This window comes from Ambystoma mexicanum, chromosome 8 (assembly GCF_040938575.1).
Source record: "Ambystoma mexicanum isolate Mex_15411 chromosome 8, UKY_AmexF1_1, whole genome shotgun sequence".
NCBI lineage: Eukaryota > Metazoa > Chordata > Amphibia > Caudata > Ambystomatidae > Ambystoma > Ambystoma mexicanum.
The window spans coordinates 478,710,933-478,737,029 of NC_090929.1; the positions used below are offsets into that span (position 1 = coordinate 478,710,933).

Sequence of the window (26,097 nt, forward strand, 5' to 3'; positions counted from 1 at the left end):
CTCAACACCGGGCACTGCCTGCCATCCTCGCCGCAGTCCCCGAGCACTTAGCTTGCCCATGCCGTGTGGGCCCTCCACTCAATATCCGGCACTGTCTGTCGTTGCTGCAGCAACCCTGATCCCTTAATCAGCTGGTGCAGTGTGCTGCTTACCGCTGTGACCGGCCTCACTTCAGATGTTTGCTGCTATGGCCCACCTCACAGCAGTCTCGGCTTCCGTTTTTGGGGACACTTATTTGTATCCTGGTTGTCCAGGGCACTGGAAATGCTGCAGCTCCTACTGGCTGGGTTTATTCCACCAACGTATTTGCCTTGGAAGAAAGACGACACGAAGCAACACAGGTTCAATCCCCGGGTCTGTGCTTAGAAACCTCTTAATCCAAAGCGCTTTACACAGCACATATTTACATACAATATCACCCAGCCGAAATTGGTACTCATTTATCGACCTCGGAAGGATGAAAGGCTGAGTGGGCCTTGCCGGGATTCGAACCTGTGACCTGCAGATCACACTCAAATCGCAACAGCGAGCACTCAACACAAACAGTTAACCCTTTCACGCATGACATTTTGTTATAAGCCTTTCAAAACCCAAAGGACATTGTTTGCCTTTTGCTGAGTTGCAATCCTGGCGACCGATGCCGTTATTTTCCCCTGATTGTGGCTGCTTTTCAGGGAACAAGTAAAGGATACATGCGGGTGGACAGTGTAAGTTTATTCAGAGGGTGGACGCAACCCATTGTTTTTTTTTTTAGGTTGGCAAGCTTGCTCAAGTATTCGGCTACCAGGATTTTACCCAGGTTGTCATGTTCCCAGTGCAGACATGTACCCACAAGAAAACAAGCACTTGTCATGGATTGGAATTTTGTTTTCCAGGGAATATTTCACTACAGATTGTTGGGTTTAAAAGGTAAGCACCTTTTATACTTTGCCATCATATTTATTGGAACATTTCCTCTCTCGGGTTGTTTTTCTGGTGTTCATTACTATTTTGAAAATCCATTGCTCTTTTGTCTTGTCCACTTTCTTCTAAGTGGACAAGACAAAATTTGCATATTTGCATAATTCACTTTAAGATATGTTCACTTAATGTGCGTATGTTCATGGGTGCCAGCTTTTGATTTTTTTTTGCTAAGGGGACAAAGGTACCCACAAAGAGTGAAGCGAGAGAGCTGTGCTCATCCCCAGTCAAAACACCACATTTTACAGCACATGTTCATCAGGAATAGGAAAAAAGCCATATGAATTACAGGAAGGTATAAACATATAACATCTCAGCAACAATCATCTAACCTGATGAGTTTCCTTTGCAACATTCTGCTAAGGATCCCTGATATTTCCACACTGGGCAAACAGTTTAGACCTGCTCACCCCCTCCAGTCAAGCCTCAGGGGGTAAATTATTGGGACTCCCTTCTCATTTTGTAGTGAGAAGCACTTGATAAACAGTTATTATCCGCTTGGCGTTTAAATTGTTGACAGTCAATATTATCCTTATCCCCACCAAAGTGAGTGCTCTCGCGCAAATCCTTTTATCACACTATGCCTTATCTGCTCAAATTAAAAGTCTCTACAATGTGAAGAGGTCATTTTCACAAATCAAAGTGTTCATGGGAAGAAAAGAAAGGGCAAAGATGGGCAAAGAGACCCTGAAAATGAATTGCATGATTTACTACAATAATTTTGACTTGTAGAAATGTTAGATATTACTGGATTAACACATTCATCTTTATTCTCCTAGAAGTGTTCATAATATTGTGCTCTGGGAGACATTACCCTACTTAGGCACACACTGAAACAATGAAATAATATTTGTATGTTTAAACTGAATAAAACAGTTATTCGTATTTTTTTGGAGTGGACAAACGGGAAAACACCGATAAACACAGACTACATTTTTTTGAAAACACCGATAAACACAGACTACAGTTTTTGAAAACACCGGAAAAACACCCCTGGAAGTAAAATAAACCCCCAAAACAGGAAACCCTAACTATACTAGGAGTATGGTGCAGTGATGGCACGTGATAGTTCATAGCCATTTGAACTTACTGTCCATTTGGTATTTTTGGGGGTACCCGGCCTGCCCACATTTTGCTCGTGGCGGGGGAGAGGCCTAAAAAGTTTAAGGACCACTGGGCTACTCCTTTCCAATGGTCATATGCGCGTGCAATGACATCCCAAAGGGGAATTAGAATGTCACTATGGGCATAGCTTAGGGATTTAGTCCAGACTGACAGTATTTTTGAGAGCTTTGTCTGCTTGTCCAGTTAACAGACAATAAATCCAGGTGTTATCTGTGTGCTGAGATGGCATTCAGAGTTTGAAGACACAGAAGTCAGTGCAAGTGGCTGGGGTTTTAAGGTGTCAGCCAGAGCTGAATGGGCTTCCTGCAGTGTTCCTTCAAGCTGTGATTTACAGCTTTGTTTTCAGATAAGGGCCATCCAGTGGGCATAAATGAATGTAAAATTAAGTGACCCTTTCATGCAAAGCTCCACTTCTTCATGCAAAGATGTAAAGATGTAACGTAGGCGCTGTTATTTATGATAGCTCATATGCATTTTAAAGGCAAGCCCAGACAACAGGTCTCCCAAGCTATTTGGTTCAGTTATGAAAGGAAAGGTCTACTTTATGTTTAACATCATGACAGCATGTTTGAAAGCAAAACATTTTATTTTTCTCCAGAACTACACATTTTATGTACAGATATGCAAGACAATATGCTGCACACCTGTTTTCGATAAGGCAAAAACCAAGCAACGTTTGCTAATACACCTCTCTGTTTCACTGCTAGCATACAGAGGTAGAAGAGGTAAATAAGATGACAAGTGGTCAGTGTTTGCTTTTAAGCCAATGCAAATTTGCATTTGATTTGTGGTGCAAACATTTAAGAAAAGCTAAACTACAAGTCCCAGAATGTAAACCACTGTAGAATGAACAGCCAGTGCTTGATGAGAGGCGTCAGCCAAATCATGGGACCACTTCTCAATGCTTTAGGCTTTCTTGTGATGTAGTACCCTCTCTGCAGATCTATGAAGCTAATCAGCTTCAAGTGAGAGTTACAGAATTATTATTATTTACAGTTTATTAGTTGCTATCTACGAAATGGGCTATTTATAGAGTGCTTTCACTAAAGCACTTTACTTAGAGCATATTTACATACAATATCACCCAACTGAAGTTGGTACTCATTTAGCAACCTCGGAAGGATGAAAGGCTGAGTTGGCTTTGCCGGGATTCTAAACTGCAATCTGCAGTTCACACACAGATCTCAGCACAGAGCACTCAACCCGCTGAGCTATCTTACCGGCATTCGTGCCCTCTATGCCTGCATCAAATTTCAGGCCTGCTTCTTGTGAATCTGCATTTCATTGGGAAACTTATCCTTCACTACTTTGTAAGGGAGCGAGATGTCTATGATATTGCTCTATGATATGCCCAACAAGTACAACAGCAGAGATAAAATGGGGATATTATATTTAATAACAGGCCAGTTTCTGCAAAAGGCTTGGGGAAACGGGAAAGAGTCACCCACAAGCCTGTGTTACTGGCTATGCCTCTAAACATTGCAACAGACCATTCTGTTATTGGCGCGAGCTTTATAAAATGGCCAGAGAAGCACTCTCATCTTTTTGCCATGCAATTAGACCTGTGCTGCAGGTTCTTAACTCACTAAACTATTCCAAGGATTCGCTAAGGTTCAAAGCTTAAAATAAAGCATCTAGGAAGGTTTTCACAGCTGTTTTTAAAACGTATACATTTTTAGAAACTAAATGATCAGTCTCATTCATTCATCTGGTAAATTGGTTAATCCACATGTTAACATATGAGCAACTGGACAGTGACTAGATCCAATGTTGTCAGAATCAGGTGAGCTTTTCATTTCTCCATGGTCAAAAAATGTATGTTATATAATTTAGTGAAATGTCATTTTCAGCCTTACTTTATTTTTCTTTGAATAAAGAAGATTTCTTAAAAAAAACAAATGGAGTACGTTAAAAAACTACAAGCATGATTGTTTTCTCCATCCTTGCTACTATTGTACTACATATTTCAAATCTTTAAAAGGGGTGTGCAAAGGGGGAGCTTCAAGTCTGGTTTTTGCTTCAGACACAGATGTCAACCCTAGCATAGCTAGATTGTACTTTGAAGGCAATGTGTTTGTCACGTTTGCACTGCTTGACCGCACATGGAAGTTCTCTGGGATGGAACGCAGGCGTTTTAAAATGGCTGCCCGGTGCTTTGAAGAAGCTGTAGGGTAATATGAGCAACAGAACCAATTTCTAAATACAGAAAATAACGGACAGACTGTGTCCCAGGCTCCCTTCCTGGTCTGATGGTCTCTTTTCTCTCGAGGGAGTGTCATAAAGGCAACCAGACAGCAGTGGTTAGTAAGATTTATGTGATAGAAAGCCCATTTGCCTCAGCACAGGCTCAAAGGAGAGGCCGGGCCTGGCCGATGACCTTAGCCATGTATTAGAGTGTGCAAAGACTCAGTCAAAGGGCTCCAGTGCGGCGGTGGGAGGAGGCAACGGCGGCCACCTGTGACTTCCCGCGCAATGTCTGTAACCTCGCAGTAATCGCCGAATTAGTCCTGAAGGGGATTCTCTGTTCGTCTGACTACAAATCAAAGGGCTTAAGCCCAGCCCGGGGCACTCTGCACAGGGGCTTGACGGGTGCCCCACACCCGGGCCTCTCATTTGGAGGTGTGGATGGGCAGAAGCACGCACGTGCAGCCCTCTTCCTCCCCATCGATATCTCAAGGAGCTTGCAGCCCTTGTTTATAATCCAGAACAGCACGCTGAGATAATACTTAACTCTCAAATTAAGGCAGCAGTGACTGGCATCGTGCCATGCTGCCATGGGGCAAGGCAGTGTCCGAGGAGATGAGACCGGGTGGCGGGCGGGTAAGGTGGAGCGTTTGGCGTTTAGAAAGGGGGTGTTTAGCATTTGGCACGTGGAGAAGCGTGCATATTTTATAATCGCTCCTGGAGCCAGATTACAGACACTGCACCAGTGCAAGTCCAATGTTGCACAGTATTACCACTAGGGCAAAGTGTCCCCTAGTACAAAAGCTATTGGGCCAATATGGAAACCCTTTGCACCAGTGCAAGTTCAATGTTGCACAGTATTACCACTAGGGCAAAGTGTCCCCTAGTGCAAAAAATATTGGGCCAAAATGGAAACCCTTTGCACCAGTGCAAGTGCAATGTTGCATGGTATTAGCACTAGGGCAAAGTGTCCCCTAGTGCAAAAAACATTGGGCTGAATTAGAAACCCTTTGCACCAGTGCAAGTGCAATGTTGTATGGTATTAGCACTAGGGCAAAGTGTCCCTTAGTGCAAAAAACATTGGGCTGAATTAGAAACCCTTTGCACCAGTGCAAGTGCAATGTTGCATGGTATTAGCACTAGGGCAAAGTATCCTCTAGTGCAAAAAACATTGGGTCCAATTGGAAAACATCTGCACCAGTGCAAGTGCAATATTCCATGGAATTAGCACGAGAGCAAACTTTCACCTAGTGTAATTAAAATCGGGCCGTATTAGAAAACGTTTGCACCATGACAAGTGAATGTGTTCATGGTATAAGGCCCAGTGCTTATACCATGCAACTTTGCACGTGCACCGGTGCAGATTTTCTGTGATATGGCCCCTGGTGGAGTTCCATCCTGTGTACATAATTCCTGCCAGAAAGCAACATATTCTGATACAAGGGTCTATTTACACAATACTATGCAAAGCATTCCACCTGAACTTGAGACTAACGTGGAGTATCTAGCGGCAAAACTATAATTATCGGGAGGCAGGGGTATCAGGATGGGTGCATGACCTCTTGCCCAACTACTCTCCAGCAGTGGTAGGAGTACAACAGCTGTCTGGTCTGGCGGTGACTGGTGCAATGGCACAGTAACTGTTCAATGAGTGTGGGTGCCACAGTGCAACCCATGTGGTATGGTGTCCTGACTAATGGCAAACAAAATGTCTAAAGGGGCATCATTCCTGCCAAAATAATAGTCTGATGGGGCGTATTTACCATATCTGTGAGCCAATCGTTGTGTTAATAGTTTATAGACACACAGACACATACTTCTTTCCTGGAACAGAATGCCAAGATGCAACATTGACAATATTCTGTAACTATGCGCTAGCAAAGCACCACTAGCATGTGAGGGCAAGGGTGGCAAAGCTTAAGTGTACTCTACAGTGATCGTACAATTAGTGGATTAGCAACCTTCTGATTGGAGGATAATTAGTAGAACAAGATCTTCTTATGAGGACCTGATTACCGGTACATTAACTATGTGGTGGCGCAGGATCACCGGCGCGTTAAGTGTATAATGGAGCAGGATTACTGTCAGGTAAATGTGTGATGGAGCAGGGTTAGTGGCACATTAACCATGTGGTGGGACACGTGGTGGAGAAGGATTACTCTCACGTTAACTGTGTGATGGAGCTGGATTACTGTCAGGTTAAGTTGGATTACTGTCAAGTTAACTGTGTGATGGAGCTGGATTACTGTCAGGTTAACTGTGTGATGGAGCTTTACTGTCAGGTTAACTGTGTGATGGAGCTGGATTACTGTCAGGTTAACTGTGTGATGGAGCTGGATTACTGTCAGGTTAACTGTGTGATAGAGCTGGATTACTGTCAGGTTAACTGTGTGATGGAGCTGGATTAGTGGCACATTAACCATGTGGTGGGACACGTGGTGGAGAAGGATTACTCTCACATTAACTGTGTGATGGAGCAGGGTTACTGGCACAGTCCTTAAAAGATCCTGCGTGATTACTGGCACAGAAACTACATGATAGAGCATGAGAGCTGGCACATTAGCTATGCAATAGAGTGGGATTGCTGGCCCGCTAACTATGCGAAGATGGAAGGCTATCGGCACACCAACTGTCTAATGTAGCATTGTTTCTGGCACATTAAGGGCCTGATTCATGGAATTTCTCGCACGGTTCAAAGTGACTTTGCACTGCTGAAAAGTGACTTTGCACTGCCGACACAAACCCTGATTCATGGAACTGTGCAAAGTGTATTTTTGCAGTGCAAAGTCCGTACAAAGTCAGTAAATTGTCATTTTTGCAGTACAAAATGACTTTGCAGAGACTTTGCACTGCAAAGTCACTTTGAACTGTGCAAAGAATTCCATGAATCGGGTCCTAAATGTCTAATTTAGACATGATAACTGGCACATTACATGTGAATGTTAGCATGAACACTGGACTATAACCTGTCTTATGAGACATGGCCATAGGCACAACATCTGTCTAGTGGGGCATCTCTTCAAGCATAACTGTGTGCTGGCACAGGATAACAATAGTTATATCAAATCATTGGTAACTTATTTTAAATGTGTATCATTGAAGGAACACCAGCCCTCATATTTCTTTACTGCCCACATGATATCTGGTACAATCGCCATCTGATATTAAAATGATTAATGACAGAACATTGCCTGAACGGGACATTCAGGTCTAGTAGCTGTATCGTTGTAAGAGTCTGCAACTTTCCCCCCGCAGTCTACTACAAATCCCATCAGCCCTAAACAGCATAGCCAATGATGATGGATCATGGGAGTTGTAGTCCAAAATATCTGAAGAGCCCCATTATTATTTCCTCTGCAGAGGCACGATTCCTGGCACAATAACTGCCTGATGGGATTAAGTGGGTCTCATGCAAGACACCTTCACCTTTTATTGATATGATATGATATGATGGGTTACTTATAACGCGCTTAATACCCAGAGGTTTCTAAGCGCAGACCCGGTGATCGAACCTGTGTTGCTCCATGTCGTTTTGCGAGTGAGCACGTTGCCCCTAAGCTATCTTGCCGAGACATCACTGTATGACACTGTTCATTTTTGTGTCATAGATCTACGATAACTAAGACATGCATTTGGAAAATTCAGAGGAAAAGGTTTAGAAATAAATACAATCAAAATCAGGGGTCTAGTTATAATTCAAAAACGCAATCCCAATCATGACCCTTTTGCTGATGGAATAGCATCTCAAACAAGTGACTGTGGTTAGCCTCATGCACAGATCTATCATTTAGCAGGCAATGTCCTCACAATAATACAATGCTGAAGCCAGAAAGAAGTCCAGGAAAGATCAGGGTCAGGTATGATTTGCATCTGTGAAATAGCAGTAGATGCGCCTATCGGAGAACAATTTCCCTGCTACTTTTCAGAAACCTATCTGATGGAAGCATCCAGAAATTGACAAAGGGACCTCCAAGTCTGCCTGAAATATTGTTTTAACAATTATGGCATTTGTAGGGAAGAACGTTGGGCACCAAGGTGATCTCTTGGCACTGATCAAATGATCACGGTGTGTGCTGGGAGGGCAGTGGACAGTAAATTCTGGGAGAGCCAGTTCTTCAGTGCATCTACAGTAAGCAAGGGGATCCGGAAGGAATTGGATTTGGCAATGCAAGCAACTCCAGAGCTGTGAAGTGAGGCGGGAGAAGGTACGTCCATCAGAACTGGATTTATTGAAGCGAGGAGTGGAGCGAACATATTGCCTTGAAAACAGTTCTGGGATGAGGAATAAGGTTGGTGTTGGGGAGAAATACAAGTGGTTCCTCAGTGACTGAAGGATGTTGTACCGGAAGATGTAAGCATTGTTCTTTGTGGGTGTGGTAGGAAGGAAAGCTGAGCTGTTATGAAAAGTGTTCTTTAGGTCTGGTGGCTTGTACATAATGGGTGATAGTGCACTGACCCACCACCCATTATTGTGGAGCCAAAGCCGGGGTAAGTGAAAATATCTGTGCTCCCTCAAATGCAGCATGCAGCTGAAGAAACACTTCTGGGTAGGCTGTGTTGGGTAAAGAAAGTTTCCCCTTGTGTGGGGAACCCCAGTTGCGTATGATGAATGAACCATACAAGGACAGGGGGATTTGCTGATCATCAAGCCTTGTATGGCCCATTGGCCATGCTGACTGGGATGCTGAAGGCAGAAAAACGCATAGAGACCACTTCTGTGCATCCCAGTGGCTTAGGAGGTCCTGGGGTGGTGTGTTTGTGATCCTCCACAGAGCACTGTGGGAGTGAAGAATCAGGCAGAAGTGTTCGATTGATACCTCTCCCTTCGTCCTGAATGCAGGGGGCAGGCAGTGCCCATCTAGGGCAGCAGCGTGTGAGCGAATTCAGGCAGTGAGCCAAGCTGTGGAGAGGTTAGCAAATAAAAAAAGTTGTGTGTGTATGTATGCATGAAAGGTGTTATGTGTATCTATGGACTGTTGCATGTGGGAATGTGTGTTAGTGTCTGTAATTGAAGGGTTTATGGACATATAGGTGTACGCATTCAGAGTAGGTGGGCGGGGGGGGGCAGCTGCTGAATGCAAGTGAATAAAGCTTGCGAATGAAGCCAAGGTTCAAGGGTAGGGATTTCTGAGTGCAATCAAGGGAAACCTCCTTTGGATGGTTCAGGCATGCTCGCTTGTGCATCATTGTTGGAAATATGTATGCCTCTCCAAAAAAGAAATTCACCAGCAGCCACTGATTATTACATGGGAACAACGGCATGCATCTGCACAGCCAGTATTGACATGTCTTCTTACAGTGGCAATACTGGCATTATGAAGCACAGTCAGCATGAACATTTCTTCTTACACTGGCAGAATACTGCCATATATTGTGGTGAAAGGAACAGTAAAAATGTGTTGGTTAATCGTCCTGTGTCCTGCGGTTGATCCGGTAGCTATTGCATATTTACATGTGTTACCTTACGAAACTCACCTTAAAATGTAGGGCTCTGAACACAAATGTTGCTTTTTTGGGGGAGTGGTAGAGGCAGACTCTAGAACCACACTTGGGTTTGTTTGGACTCCTTTGCTACTCTTGGTCACTCGCGCACATTTATGGAAAATATTTAGAACCCTCTAATAAAAGAAAATGGGCCTCATTATGAGTGTGCCGGTCGCTGTAACAACGGTGCCGGTAAACTACCGGCACCGTTGTTACCAGACCGGCACACTCCGAGTTTGACGGATGCAGAGGCACTGTTGCACACAGTGCTGGTGCATCCGTCCTCCCCATTCCCATTGAGTCCTACGGGACTTGAATGGGAATGGGGACTTTCTTGCCGGACAAAAAGCATAACTCCGGCGGCAGCCTGCCGTTTTTACCGGCACAGCTACCGCTGGAGTTATAATGAGGCCCAATGTCACGGGCCGCTACTGTACATTATTTTATGCCGGCTTTACTACTTGGTACTGATCCATACAGGGATGACTTAATATAGAGGGTGATAGCAACCACATACTACTTGGTCCTCTTTGACATCCATTCCCAAATGGGGCCTTTCTCTGAAAGGATTCATGCAGGGAAAAGCGTGATGGGGGGGTTACCATATCTTTGCTCTGTGTTTGCAGCACCACACTTACAACCTGGCATCTAAAGTGTGATCTCCAAATCAGTCTGATCTTTTATCGTGAGCCCCTATGCTGCACCACATGGCAATTGTAATAATGATATACCTTGTGTGTACAGTGTGGCGTGTACCATATAGCAAGCAAAATATGTGGAACAGGGTCTGCGGGGGTGCACGGGGACCGGCCCTTCATCCAGTGCTTTTCACATTCATGTTGGAGGGACTGCAATACATCTTCTAAGCGAGGTGTGCCTATTCACGTTAGTTACACAGATCTGTCTTAGGGTTATCATTTGAGAGTAAAAAAATGGACACAAAAGAATCCATTTATTTGTGTTGTCTTCTATAGGCACAACACTTTAAATTAAGAGGACTCCCTCGTGTTCATTCTAAACATATAATATTCATATAGTCAACAAAGTACACCACCCTCTCTTGACAAGTTATGGTATCATTTGGTCCAGACTGGCCTATAGGGCAGGGGTGTTGCTGGGTCTGCAAAAGATCCGGGGCTACGCTAATGTCAGGACTGTCGGGACTCAGGGCTAGCTAGCCTGTTGGCTGTAGCCCCTGAGCTTCTATCCGGGGCTACAACCAAAAGACCAGGGGCTATAGCCCCCTCTGCCCCACTAGCAACGCCTCTGCTACAGGGCAATGCCCAAAGTGCCAGCCCATGGTTCTAGATGGTGCAGTTTTTGAAGCTGAATGGATCACTTTGTTTGGTCAGAATGGGCCAGTTTCATAAGTTAATGCGCTATGTTACTAAGCGACTACGTTTTCAAATGAATTATTTGCTCATATTTTATCAAATCACCCCATTGGACGGTACTCAAATGTTCTCTTCTGGATAGTAATGAATTGTAATGTTTGATTGTGGGCCACTTTGTTATTGGTGCCTGGACGAATTGTAAGAAAACTTCTTAAACTGGGCATCATAGTGAAATAAAACATTGGGGACTAGGACAACGCAACCCAGGTTTCAGAGAGTTAGTGATGTAACCTGGGCGTGGGGCGAGGTGCTAATGGCCTCAATCCTAGGCCACACGTCGGGGTGCAAGAAGTACCCCTGTCTTTCCCATGTGCTCACTTGACCGTCACTGCTTTGAATCCCATGACCCTTCTTTCTAGGGTGGCCAACTGTCCTGGATTTCGCGGGATTGTCCCGCAATTAGGGACTCTGTCCCGCCGTTTGCAGAGTGGCTGTGCGGGACACAGGTTGTCCCGACTTTTGTCAGGACAACCTGCCTCCAGCACAGCCACTCTGCAAACTGAAGTGGCCATATACACAGCATGGCTCTGCCGCCTGCTGCTTTCTATCTCCAGGCAGCTCTGCAGCCCTGGCTCCTTTTGAGCCTCCAGGTCGAACTGTAACGCTCACACCTCGCTTCATTCAAATGTTAATGGTTTGTTCCTGGGGTCCTGATGGTCATGTTTGCAGTTAAAAAACGTGGCCATCACCTCCCAAGGACATGTTATTTGCATTTCAATTAAGCCAGGAATTAAGAGCCATTAATAAAATGTAAATTTAAAAAGGGGCGGGCCAAACGTGAATGAAGTTGTGACGTCATCGCCGCCTTGTGGGCAATTGTCCCGCAAAATACTATCAAAGAGTCACCCTACTTCTTTCTCGCAAGTACTTTGAAGGGAGCGCCTCTGAGTTGAGTAGCAACTGTTAGTTAAGCACCCAGAGATTATCTGGTCTGAGGTATGCGCTGTCTAAACAGCTCGGTTCATTTACTACAATCCCAGGGTGCACGAGGAAGGACCTTTTGGAGAAGCGCCCTGTTCTGAACGGAGACCTTGCATTCATTGTTTTGGACAAAACACAGCAAGCTGCTGATCCCAAGATCCCCGCACTTCACGTGTCTGCATTCTTCCGGGGCTGAACTTTGAACCCCGGAACATTGTTTTCATTGTATCGTTTTCTTTTTAACCGCTTTAGCCGCATTCCTCCCCCGTGCGGCCCTTGGTGCCAGGTGAAGACAGCTCTGTTTGGCGTTGTAGACGAGCGTTGCTTCTTCCGAGCAGCCCTGCCAGGTGAGCCAGTGTAAACACAAGGCCACCTGCTCCAGAAGGGGGAGGGTTTGCACCCCAGCCTTTGGCGACGAGGGGGGGTCTTCCCACAGAATATCTGAGCAGGGGGACCGGAAACCAAGACAACCACAGGTGGCTGGTCAAACGTGTTCATAAGCGTTGGGTGCATACATATTTCAGACGCCACACAGTGCTGTATGTATGTAACTACTATGTGTCACACTACGAGGAAAGAGCTGCACCTGTGTCTCGTGTAAACTACTTTTTGAAATCCACGAACTACCACTTGTTTTCCTTAAAAACGATTAGCCCTATGGACCGTGAGGGCTCTTGTCAACCCCCACAGTGCCACCGTCCCCCCTGAGGGCTGTCCTTGTTCTGGTGCCAGCCAGGATGGTTATCAGGGCTAAGTATCACGCCTGTCTGCAAGCACTTTCCATGGCTTTCCAAACACTTGTGCACAGGCGCTTATAAATAACTTATCATATCATATCGTATCATGGCTAATTCACGGCGCTAAGATTCAGGCTAAGGTTCCTTGGACCTTGGAGTCACGCCCATGTACTTGGATTGTAAATTGATAACTTCTGGAAGTCTCAGTGGCCCTCCCCTCGTGTCCGCTAGATTTCAGCCGGCTTTCACTCTGCACAAGTATTTTATGGGGGTAGCCAACACATGGTGGAGTGCACTGTCTGTGTCTCTGCTAACTCACACCTTTCTGAAAAAGCCCAAACTCTTGAACTTGGCCCTAAGTGTTCTATCCTGTCTCTACTTCGGTTGTATATTTCTTGCCTTTTTGTGAACTGCACTGAGCAGTTTGTGTTGTAAAGCACTCTACAGCACCCCTGTGCACAATTCACGCGTTATGAAAAAAAACTATAATACATACCACAAATAAAAATCACTGGTCCGATAGCTCAGAGTGTAAACGCCTGCTGCTCAAATATTGTTCAACTTGCAGGTCACAGGCCCTAATACCACTCAGAACCGTCTTTTTGATCTACACAGGTGAATACACCAAAGACTGGTGATATGGACGGTAGTTCGATCTGTTACTTTGAATGCTGCAAAACTGCAAAAGTTGCAATGGCAGAGGCTTTATAACAACAAGCATGATGACACGTATGCTCTACATCATTAAGTTTCCTCCCGGAAGAGCAGGCTGCCCACAAAATTGAAAGCCTTTTAAGTGCTGAGCTGTTTTTAATTCCTATGCAAAAAAGGACAAACATACATGTCCTTAGGACTTAAGGGGTTCAAAAAGAGGAATGAAGTGCATGATTATTCTGAACCAGGTGTCTGCAAACTCTGGCTCTCCAGATGTTCCCCATGATCCCTTACCATTGACTATGTCTTCTGCTAGGGGTCATGGGAGTTGTAGTCCAAAACAATAGGAGATCGAAAGGCTGCAGAGCCGGGAACCAAACCTTATGGTGACACATTGCAAGTGGGGCTACGTCGCAGGTACGACTCCTGCCAAAACAAAGCATGATGTGGTACCCTCCTACCCACACATACAACTGGTGCGTCTGTTATTGGATGAAGGGGTGCACATTGAGCGGAACGGTTGGTGGGCATTAGGGGAAGAGTCTGCGCATTTGCTATATCAAGATTGGTGGCTGGAAGTGGCACATTGGGGACTGTCGCTGCGGTCTCCAGTGGCTTTCGAAGGTGTATTCCACAGCATGAGCGCAGTGTGCTGGTGATGGAGATCGGCATCCCTGTGGAAATAGTGGTAGTAGGTTTTCTAGAATGGAAAACCTAGTTCTGGTTACAAGTAGATTGCCTTTCATACCGAGTGATACAAGCATTAGACAGCCAATGACTAAACTGAATCTTATCAAGCAGCAGACGGAGATGGCGCACATCAAAAATAAAATAGACCCATGTTTGGGAGTGCTCTGATGGGTGAATTTAGGGCATGTGAAAGGAGGCAGCTTGAGATCCACCAAGGCGATGCCCCAATTCTACAGAACAGGTCCAGCGAGCAAGTGGCCCCAGTGCAAAATGCCACCACTCTGCCCCAGTGCCAATGTATCTCACTCTGTGGAAACTTTTCTCACTCTGCCCCTGTTCAAGATGTCTACTCTCTGCCAGTATGCAATCTTAGCTCCCAGCTTCTCTCACTCTATCCCTCTTTACTTTTCACGTCCTCTGCCTGTGCATACTTCACTCACTCATCCCCGGTGTTAAATTCTCTACCTTTTGCAAAGGTAGCAAGCGAGCTTATAGCAGAGCCAATACACATAGTCTTTTTTCCCTTTCAATCAGCCTGGCAGGGTCAAATGTCACCAGAATATGACAAACCCAATAGTAGGCCACCCGAGAGTGACAATCCCACTCCATGTAGAAGAGATGATGAAATGTTTTGAAATATCAGACTGGCACACCCCCAATCCTCACCCAGCGCCTGTTTCTCCTCCAAACTAGACTGGGCACTAGTCTAAAAGGCAATTGCGCTTGTTTTGGGGCAACATACTTTTCACAAACAATTTCCAATTACCATCCCCTCCTCACTGATTTCCACCCAAAACACGGACGCCAAGCAAGTGGAAAACAAGGAAACAATCCTTGGTGTGGAAAAAAGACAATTAATTAATGAAAAATAAAAAATGAATGACAACAGAAAATTGATTCAAGAAACCAAATATGCTTCTGTTACAAAGCCCAATCAATTTGCGGAGCAAAAAAACTGCTCATGATTTGCAAATATAAATTCGCAAATAAGAGTCCTACAACTGGCCGGTGTTGCAAAGCAGCACATTTTTTGGGATCTTCAGTGTGAGTCTCAGAAAAATTCAATTAAGCATGCATACTCCCGGCCTTCCCATTTTACACAAAATAAATGTAAGCTTCACTAAAAGACTAACAGCACAGTCATTGTGCGTGCAACTTTTCCATCTTTCTTTTCACATCATGACTGTCCAATATGGCTCTTTAAATATCAACAAATCCGCATTAATATTGGAAAGTCGACAGGAACACGAGAGGGCAAGTCAGGCATCTCTGGTAATGAAGAACAGCCTCTTCCTGGACAAAAAGGCCCACTTGTTTTAAAGAGGTAAGTTTACAAACCAAAAAGGTGACAGTGAAAGCCAAAGGACGAGGTAAGCCTTCATAGTGCACAGGTATAGAGGGTGAAGAGAGGAGGTCCAAGGACTGAGAATTGGGGGACCCTGACAGCAAGAGGGGTGGGGTTAGAGGTGTGCGTGTTGAAAGAGATTTTAAAGCACCATCCACCCAGGTAGGAGGTGATCCAGACAAGAGCAGATTTGCGAAACCCATGGTCCTGGAGAGTGAGAAGCACAGAGGAGTGGTCGGCAGTTCTAAAAGCAGCAGACAGGTTCAGCAGGGTGAGTATATCAGAGAGATTAGAGTTGGGAGCACCAGAGAGAAAGCTGGACACATGCACTGGCGCAGTCTCGGGGGAGTGTTTACTACAGAGGCCAGATTGAAGTGGATCTCTGAGGCCATTATCCTGAAGGAACTTAGTGTTCTGATTGAAGACCATTTTTGTTTGAGTCAGCAGAGGATTTCCTCAATAGGGGTAAGACAGTTGCAGATTTTAAGCAGTACCCAGCAAAAGGGTGCATATACACAGCTTTCCATGTGAACACTGATAGAGGGCGAGGGGTACCCAAGAAAAATGTGTATTCCCACAAACGCAACTGCAACACTGGTGGTGAACGAGGCGTGCCTCGTAACAATGTGCATGCCCAGAGCTTCCATTTGAACACTGTTAGTGAGGAGTACCAAGAAAAATGGTGCACTCCCACAGTTCCATGATGGAAGAGGATTGATACTCAGGAACACATGCATACTCACAATTTCTATTTAAACACTGATGGGTGGGAGTGTACCCAGAGAAGATGTCCTTACCCATAAATTCCACTTGAGCAGAGAGTGAAGGAGGTGGTGGGGGGTGGGTGTATCCAGTAAAATTGTGCATAGCCACAGCTTCCACTTACGACTTAATGCTGGGATTGGGCTCATTCACCCCCTTAATTAGTACGAATCCATAACCCTGTCAGGTTATTCATAAGCGCAGTCCATTGCGCATTTGGGGCCAGATTACAGAAACTTTGCACTGGTGCAAGTGCAAAGTTGCGTAGTATTAGCACTAGGGCAAAGTTTGGCCTATTTCTAAAAACACTTGTGAATATTCGAAAACCATTGCACCATGACAAGTGCAGCCTGGCAAGGTATAAGCATCAAGGCAAAAATTGCCCAAGTGCTGAAAAGATAGATTTTTCAATGCATTTTTTCACCGGGACAAAGGTTGCCCTAGTGCTAATAGCATTCCGTATTAACACTAGTTAACATTTTGCCCTGGTGCAAAAATACAGTGAAAATACAGTGAAAATGTATCTTTTTTGTACTAGGGCCATTTTTGCCCTAAAATGCACATGTCATGGTGCAATGGTTTTCGAATATTCACAAGTGTTTTTTGAAATAGGGCAAAGTTTGCCCTGGTGCTAAACCGTGCAACATTTCTGTAATCTGGCACATGGGGTGCAATCCTGCGATAATGGGTAACAGAAGAGTTGTGTGGGGCGCACAGAAGTTTGGGGAACTTTCCTGTTCTACAGTACATCGGGTTTATGAAAGCCAAAGAATTAAGACTCCACTGCTCGCCTGCGATGGGACACAAAAATACAGCACACTGACACTCGGCCAGTCTACATTAGAGTGTGCAAAACGGTAGGAGTTGCATGGCTTTACCGTCGTCCTGCCCATCGCGGTTCCGCCGCCGGTGTCGTTCCCTCCTGTGACTGACCACAGAGTCTGTCCCTGTCTCGTTGTCCAGACCGTCCCGGCTGCTGGCTGCATTGGGGCTGCAATGAAAACGTAGAAAAGGATTTTAGACAAGAAGAACACAACTCTATGATCAAGTCAGGCACAACGACATTATGCAAAGCTTTGCCTCGGCTTATTGCAGCTAAAAGTGGCCGTCCCTCACTGGAAAAGTCAATACCCACAGATTCTTCTGGTGCATTCTTTTCTGGGGGCGACTCCCCTGATAAAAAGCTACACATGTTTCTGTGGTGTGTAGGCGATAACATGAAAGGCACGCATTCTTCTGTAACCAATGTGCTACAGCATATCTAAACTGCTCTTAAACTCATATCCTGGGCACGGTTTGAGCTCTATCTACAACCAAGGTATACCCTGGTTGCCCCTGGGCCTGGTTTTTTGTGCTTTATAAATAAAATAAAATAAAATCAAAATCAAAACAACATCTTTTTTCACCACACATCCTTTTTGTAGGGGAATCTGATACAAACATAGCAAAGAAAATGTATTAAGACGAGCACAGGAAAAGGCAATAGTTTGGGGCTTTGTGTAGGCAAGGGATATGCATTTCCCAGGCATTGCAATAACAATATTACCCGGTCATACGATGGAAACAGCTAGAACATGTTGTGAGTGGTGCAAATGCCTAATACCAATATGCAAGTCAAAACTGAAGGCTTTGCCAATGCTGGTTTTAGGCTGCACTTCATGAGAGGAAACATAGATGGCTTATAAATCAAGTGGCTTAGGGCATACATGGTTAAGACATTTTTATTACACCAAGAGTGGAAATTAAACCATCAATTCTCAGAAGATTCGAATTAACACTGACGGTCCCCACACATCACAAGGCTTGATGTGTCTGTTTGATAGAGCTAGCTCTATGAGATTGAGGAAGGGCGCGTTTTGAGTGGTGGGCAGATAGTAGGTGGAAATAGCAATAGTAATTTACATGGCCATGGATGGCCAATGGGTGGGCACATACCCAAACAACGCCCATAGGCCTCCTCACATGCCATCTCCCGCCCTTCTTTACTCCAGTGCAATAGTTGCAGCTTATAGGTGGACCTTTAGCCAAAGATAAAAACAGACATGGAAGGTAGCGGGCCCATTGTTTTGTGTAACACCTTCAGCCATTCCCGGCTTTTCAGCCACCAGCCCCGGGCATTCGATAGTCATAGCCCCTTTTTTTCTAATTATGGGTAAGGGCCTCTGGTGCCACCAGAGAACTTCAAGTCATGGCCTTCACATTTTCCAGTCCTGGGCTCTCATTAGGAAATGATATAATTCTTGGAGTTTCAGTATTGTTTTTCTTGTCAACTGATCGGATTGGACTAACGCACCCGATAATCATTTGTTAAAGGAAGGGCAGAAGTTAAAAAATGGTGTCCAGTGGCATGAAGCTGCCTGGTCATCCTCCTCTATGCATAGCCCTACCGTCTCACGTGACATGAGGGCTCGAGGCAGGTACTACACAAGAGAGTTGGGATCATTAGCATAGCAGAGAATCGAATCCAGTAAGGTTTCCAAATATCCATAATGAAGAGGTACACAAAATAAACATGAAATGAGTTTCAAATAAGATTATTTGCACAATTGGACACTAGGAAACCCTGCATCACACTACAGTAGAGAGGAGGAAAGCCATAAAACAAACTTGAGTGGTGAAATCTGTACATTACATATAGAAACTTTTCCAATTGTGGGCAGCAAGAACATCACAGAGCATAGGACTTGATGGCTGGGGTACGGTGACACATTCGAATATTACATTAAACGACCATTGGGCTCGTTATACCCCAAGACAAACTGTTTCATTATCGTGGATTTGGTGAATGATTGAGGGAAGTCAAAACCAGATTTTAATCCTGATTTACATATGGTTTTTCCCATTCTGAACTGGCACAGCAGCTTAAAAATCAATGGAATGGAGGGATGCTCAGAGCAATTACCAGTGGTTATGATTAATTCAAACTTTCTCAATGTATCACTCTTCACTGTTGCAATGTCTGCCCATGCTTTGCACCTTTAGGTGCGTGAAAATGAACAGATTTTGCAAGTATTTCTTCTCTGTCTTTCCTTCCATGGATTGCATTGGATTCAGCCTATTGCATAGTGTGGGATTTGGATGAAGCATATGATCAGATCAGAAGCAAAATGATGCATTTCTCACCTGTGCTAACAGTCGTTAGTCTTTTCTGCATTACTAGATCTTGGAAACCATGCACTGCCTGCTAGTCCTACTGGAAAGTGTGCTCCAGCAGTCTAAAAAATGTATGGACCTGTAGATACACAACTTGTCTTTCTTGTCAACAGGATCCCATCCCATATTTCCACTCCACAGCACTTCTCTTTTGAATATTAAATGATCAGTAGAGCTGTAATGGCCCATACTTCCGAATGAGAAGGTAAAGTGGTTAAGGAATCCCCAGTTGTAACTGTAATTGTAATTGTTTATTTATTTATATTGCGCACTGGGCCCGTAGGAATCTGGGCCCAGTAAAGGTTGCATAGTTGCATATGGCATGGGCATCAAATATAAATATATACAGATACAATATGTCAATTTTGTGGTGGCAATGTGCATATATACGACAGATAGATTTCTCTGGATAATGTGTCTTACGTGGCTCTAGTCTGCCAGAAGAAGTGCAGGGAAACAAGCCCAAAGGTCACAGGTCTCGGGAGTGCAACCACTTCTTGACGTTGGTCTTGAAGCAGTGGAAGGGAGATATGGCTCTTATTGAATCAGGGATAGAGTTCCATAATTGCGCAGCCAGGACTGGAAAGCTAGCGCCTCATGTTTTTTTTTGTTTAAAATTGGGTATCTTGAGGCTGTTGGATTGCGCTTTTCTGATAGGTCGTTCTGAGGTGTGTTTGATAAATCTGTCACTGAGGTATAGGGGGGCTTTGTTGGACAGACATTTGCGGGTGAGGTTAAGACCTTTAAGCTTGATTCTGTTGTTGATGGAGAGCCAGTTGGTGGCGCGTCTCACGTGAGATATATGCTGTGTTTTGGGTAGTTAATAAGATTGGGGATCCTTTCATTAAGAAGACTTCAGCGCCGTCCAGTTTCAACTCATGGGAAGAGACTGTGAAACACAGGACACTTGGAGAGTGGAAGAATCTTCAATCAGAAGGTAAATGATTCGATTATATTAAGATCGCCCTCCCACACAGAGCACCTGCCTCCACAGCATAGATGTACACGTGGAATGTATTTTGTGTATATCACAATCATAGCTCAGAGATTCCAGCAGTGTCTTACTCCTTTCTGAGAAGCCCAGGAAACTGCCCCATTTACCCTCCTGGGATAAATCAATTTAGTGAGTTGGAGGCTGGTTCACACATCGCTATGTAAAAGCCTATACATATGCAGAGATGCATATCTATCTATCTATCTATCTATCTATCTATCTATCTATCTATCTATCTATCTATCTATCTATCTATCTATCTATCTATCTATCTATCTGTCTATCTATATGGAATGTCTGTCTTGGGTTGATGAAGGTATTTATAAAAGAGCACTGGCCAATAAGATAAAGACAATTTTCTGGAGCTAAAAGCTTGAATTTGGTCTAAATTGCATACCCATATTGCTTGGCCATGTAACTCTGAAATGAAGGTGCCAAAAGGTGGGGCTGTGAAATGTGTGACCTGGCTCAAATGGCGTATTCTACTTTTATACAAATAATGTTATGTTAAAGGTTCGTATACCGCGCATTGTCACCACTTGCATGGTTCCTTGGCATGACAAATCGAGGGAATACGTCCCTTCTCTCCAAGGGGGAGCCCCCCCATGTGAGCCGAGGGAGGTGAGCCCGCTCCGCAACACCCTTCCTAGGGGTCAAGGCAAGTGTACCTCAATGGGAGAGACTCCCCTTTAGGGGACAAGGATGCTCAAGGCGTTCTAGAGAAAGTTGTGTTCCCAGTTCCCCACGAAGTAGCAGAACAAAAAGAGATAGAGTGAGTTTCTAAAGGTTTCAGGGAAGCAGACCTCCCCATTATAGAGAAAAGTCATAGGAGGTTGGCCCCTTACCCCATCTGGCCTTTTCTCAGAGGAGTTACCCCACCCACATGAAATCTTTTAATAAGGTAATCACTGAGGAAGCTAGCCGTAGTCAGACTAGTCCCTTCTTTTTCTTAAAAAAGGGTTTGCTCTATAGAGGTGATGTGACTGACACCTGAAAGGGTATGCTGAACACAACTTGTGGTACCACAAAGTCATAGGCAAACTGTGTTAGAATTAGCATACTCCAATCTAGCAACAGTGCACCAAGGAATAGGGAAAACCCAGAATCAAATAATACCCAGGTTTAATTGGCTGGGTGTCTTTGCTGGCACCAATAATTTTATATCAACTTGGGAGATTTGTCAGAAGACGGCCAACACTCCTGTACCACCACCCCTTTATAACCTTTACCCATAATTGAAGTTCAATTTTTCAGCACTGTCGTTGATATAGTGGGACCCCTAGAAACCTCAAAACCAGGGAATCGCTTAATCCTCGTAATCCTTGTCTATGCGACTCGCCATCCGGAAGCATTTCCCTTGCGTAACAAAGCTATGCAAAACACATTTTAAAATATCGGTTTCCTTTCTTCTACAGAGTATGGTTTTCAAAATAAATCTTTATGGACCAAGGTACCACCTTTATATCCCACCTGATGCAAGAGGTAAAAGAGATACTGAACATCAAAACCTTAAGGATGTCACTGTATCATCCCCGGACCGACGGTCTTGTAGAATGCGTCAACCAAGCATTAACAAGAATATTACAGAAGCTGGTGGAGACCGATGGGAAGAATTGGGACGTGATGATACCCTGGGCCCTCTGCAGTCAGAAAAACACCCCAAGGCCTCCCTGGGATATTCTCAATTTGAGCATATGTATGGAAGAGAGCCCCAAGTTGTCTTGGACATGCTGAAGGAAACCTGGGAGGAAAGGGAAGAAACCCCATTGCCAATTTCTCAAACCGCACAAAAATCTCATATGAAATCAGTGGGTGTCCGGTCAAATGTTCGAAAACAAAGGGTCGAATGACCTTTTGTTCGAAAGTAAAAGGATCAAAAAAAAGTTCGAAATTTGTTTTTATTTATTTATTTATATATATTTTTAAGTTTAGAATGTAAAGAAAGTTTTTTATAAAAAGAAAACGGGGGGCTGGGGGAGTAACCCCCCCATAAAAAAAAGAAAAAAATTTGAACCTTTTTTTCGGTCCTTTGTCGAGAAAAAGGCATTCAAGCCTTTGGTTTTTGAAACTTTGACTGTGAACCAAATCAGTGTAAGAAATTGTAAAGAAACATCTGGAACAGACTCAGGCACAAGAACAGACATGCAGTCCCCTGTACCTTTTCAGTCACACAGTCAGCATTGGTCCCCTTATCCACATCAGAAAATAAAATGATTTCCCGATGGTATGGTCCCTATGGAGTCCTGGAACAGAAAGATCTGTTAAATTATCTAATTTCACAACCTGTTAGATTCCAGAAAATGCAGGTCTATCATGTAAACTTGCTTAAGGAGTGGAAAATAAATCATAGTGAGAATACCACTGTTACTATTGTGGCCCTCCTTATCGATTACCCTGATAAAAATACCTTGGTATTTCCCGATCAGTCATCCTCCCAACAGACTGATTTTAGAGATTTATTCGACCAATTTCCTGAGGTATTCTCAGAACAACCAGGAAGAGTTGTACATTTTTTACATTTTATTAGAAAACCGCAAGGGAAAATCATACATTTTAAGCATTACCGAATCCCTGAGGCACGAAATATAATAATCAAAAAGGAGATAGAGGACATGGCCAGATATAATCGAGTCTTCTTAGAGTCCCTGGTGCTTGCCTACAATCCTAGTCGCCAAACCCGATCCGTCGGATAATGAGATTGACTTCAGGAAACTGAACTCCATCTCATTAATCAATAATTATCTGATGCAGAGAATCGATGAACTAATCGAAAAATTGGGCTCAGTTAAATATATATCAATATCAGATATAACGTAGGGCTATTGGCAGGTACCTCTGAATCCTGACGATCAAGAAAAAACAACCTTTTGAACACCACAAGGGCTGTTTCAGTTCAAGGTATTACATTTTGGCATTCAAGGAGTCCAGCGACCATTGAGCGGTTGATGGACAGAATATTAAAACCCTATTCGATCTTCTGTGGAGCTTACCTGGATGATATTGTGGTTCATAGTGACAGTTGGTCTGAACATGTTCACCATCTTTATGAAATCACCAGGGCACTGAGAAAAGCCGTCCACAGAGCCAACCCACGAAAATGTCATCTTTCCCAGTTTGCAGTAAAATATCTAGGGTTTTTGTAAAGAACTTCCTAATTCAACGACAAAATGAAAAGGTAAACGCAGTCCTAAAAACACCAGCCATCAAGACTAAGAGAGAACTCTGTGCCTTCTTGGGGTTGACGGGCTACTGCAGGGGATTTATCCTTAACTATTCAAGCATCGCCGTCAACCTAGCAGACAAGTTGAAAAATACACAACCACCGAAGCTGATCTGGAGTAAGGAAGATCACAAAAGTTTTAATGGCTTGACAAATATCCTTTGCAGCAAACCCAACCTTAAGATGCTGGACTTTAATGAGCAGTTTCTGTTACAAACTGATGCTCTAAGGTTGGGTTAGGAGATGTACTTTCACAAGAATACGAGGGAGTTGAACACCCTGTATTGTACACAAGCAGGAAACCTTTCCCCGCGGAATGTGATGGTTCCTGGACTTGCAACCTTTCTGTTTTTTAGTTGAACATTAAAAAGGACTAGAACAGGGGAATGTTAATTTTCTGATTCGCTTTCCCCTCAATCAAGAAGGGGAAGCCACAGAGATAAGGGGATGGGTATGTGACAAATCGAGGTATTGTGTACCCTTCTCCCCAAAGGAAAGCCCCCCCGGTGAGGCTAGAGAGGTGAACCTGCTCTGAAACACCCTCGTAGGGGTCGAGGCAAGTGGGACCTCACCGGGAGAGACTCTCCCTTAGGGGACAAGGACTCCCATTCCTGTGAGGAACTCCCCAAATCTGTGTACACCGTGGCCTACATGAAATACCAGACATTTTTAAACAACAATACTGTGGCGACTAAACACATAATAGATGTCATTATCACATAGAAAAAGAACATGTCCCTTTAAATTGAAGTATCCAATCCACTGCAACGAGTATGTTGAATAGCGCTTACTTGATGAACAACAAAGAGAGTGGAATGTATACGCAGGAAAGCAAAGGCCCCGAGCTGCGTAACACCTGGAGAAGGCAGAGTAGGCATGAGCTGTGCAGCCTGCAGGGTTCAAACTCACACTATACTGAATAGGGAGACTCCAGAGCCATGGCGAAACCCCATCGTGTGAAGCCGAAAAGGCAGGATCCCAGAGGAAGGTGGTGGCAAGACCACAAAGGATCTGTTGTGGACAGCCGGTCCACAAACCATCGCCGATACCACTGCAAACATACAGCATCAGGGTATACGGTCATTCAGTGGAAGACTGAGACGCTGAGCGGAGAAGAAAAAACCTGAGGAAGAATATGCTGATGAAAAAAACACATCGGCGGTGTGAGGAATCAACTTCCAGGGCACCAGTGGTCCAGGGATGAATATCGGTTTCTAAACCATCAATCAGTCCCACACCTATAGTAAACCAGAAGGGATCCGAACAGATTGGAAACACAAGTAAATCATAAACCTCCTTGCCCAATTTTGGAAACATGGACAGAACGGCAGACTAATCCCTGCAAAGGTCGTGTATCGTTGGTTAGATGCAGCGCAGCAAAAATACATTTATTACACAATGATAAAAGGGACTGTCCAGTCAAGTTTGTATAAAAATATCTAATTTATTATTATTATTACAACAGACAGTTCTAGCACACTACAAAATACAACCCAACTTGCAAAGGAACACAGAGGACAGACAGTTTCACGTAGGAAAGGGATGCACTCTGGATACTGAGAGGAGGGTAGTCGGTAAAGCAATTAAGGGGTTGTAAATGTCATTAGGAGCGTCTGAAGAAGTACCAGGGGGACAGTACCTGGTACTTGAGATGATCTTGATGCTTGACAGGGTCGGGTCGGTTCCAGGATGCTTTGTAACTCCTGCGACAGAGTTCAAGGGCAGGAGACAGCTGTGGGTAACAGGCGGCAGGCAGTTCAGCAAGCAAGGCAGACCAGTCTCTTTGCTGGTTGGTGGATTTGGAACGCCGGTCCAGGTGCCTGGGATGGATTTATTGACTGCAGTGTGACAACAGTCAGTGGTGCAGCCGGTCGGGTTCGAGGGCTCGACTGCCTCTAAAGTGTCCTTAAAAGATGGACACTGGTTGATGCTTGTCATGGCACTCCTCTTAGCTTCTTCGCTGGGCTTGTGTCATCCTTTAAGGCGGACGGGCCAACGCTGAGGAGAATGTTTGCAGGCAACGGCCTTGTCTTTTGTTTCGAGTCTCTCTGGCACTTCCCACCTATTAAGCTTGATGGCAGAACCTAGCAGGGCACGCTGTGTGCTGGCTGGGTACCAGTTCTGGAGCTTTTGGATGGGCCTTCTGAGGTCGGTGTCTCCCTCTGTTCTCTGGGAAATGTTTAGAGGAGGGATCTTGCTTCCCTCTTGGAAATCCTGACCTTCCTTCACTGACGGAAGCTGTAAGGCAGACTGTACCTTCAGTCAGGGTCCAAAGGAGTCCTTCTTCTTACTGCTTTCAAAGTTGTTGGATGATGTTCCAAATAAGGGCTGAACCCTCTTTTAAAGCCAAATTAACCACAGTGATTGGTGCATGCTAAGCCTGCCTTAAAGAACCAATCCTGCGTCCCCACCAACAATCTTCTGTTGTGCGTGAGTTCATAACCAGAGTGCTTTGCAACAGGAAAGGTAATGGG

General features: G+C 44.5%; 1 protein-coding gene across 3 annotated transcripts in view; it reads right to left on the reverse strand.

The window, feature by feature from the left end:
- The window catches only part of DVL1 (dishevelled segment polarity protein 1), a 940,598-nt gene that overhangs the window by 350,676 nt on the left and 563,825 nt on the right, over positions 1-26,097 (reverse strand). For all 3 annotated transcript variants that reach the window (XM_069610109.1, XM_069610108.1, XM_069610111.1), the window contains exon 4: positions 17,135-17,247. In XM_069610109.1, coding sequence (XP_069466210.1) covers positions 17,135-17,247 — 113 coding nt within the window. The remainder of the gene's footprint in view (positions 1-17,134; positions 17,248-26,097) is intronic.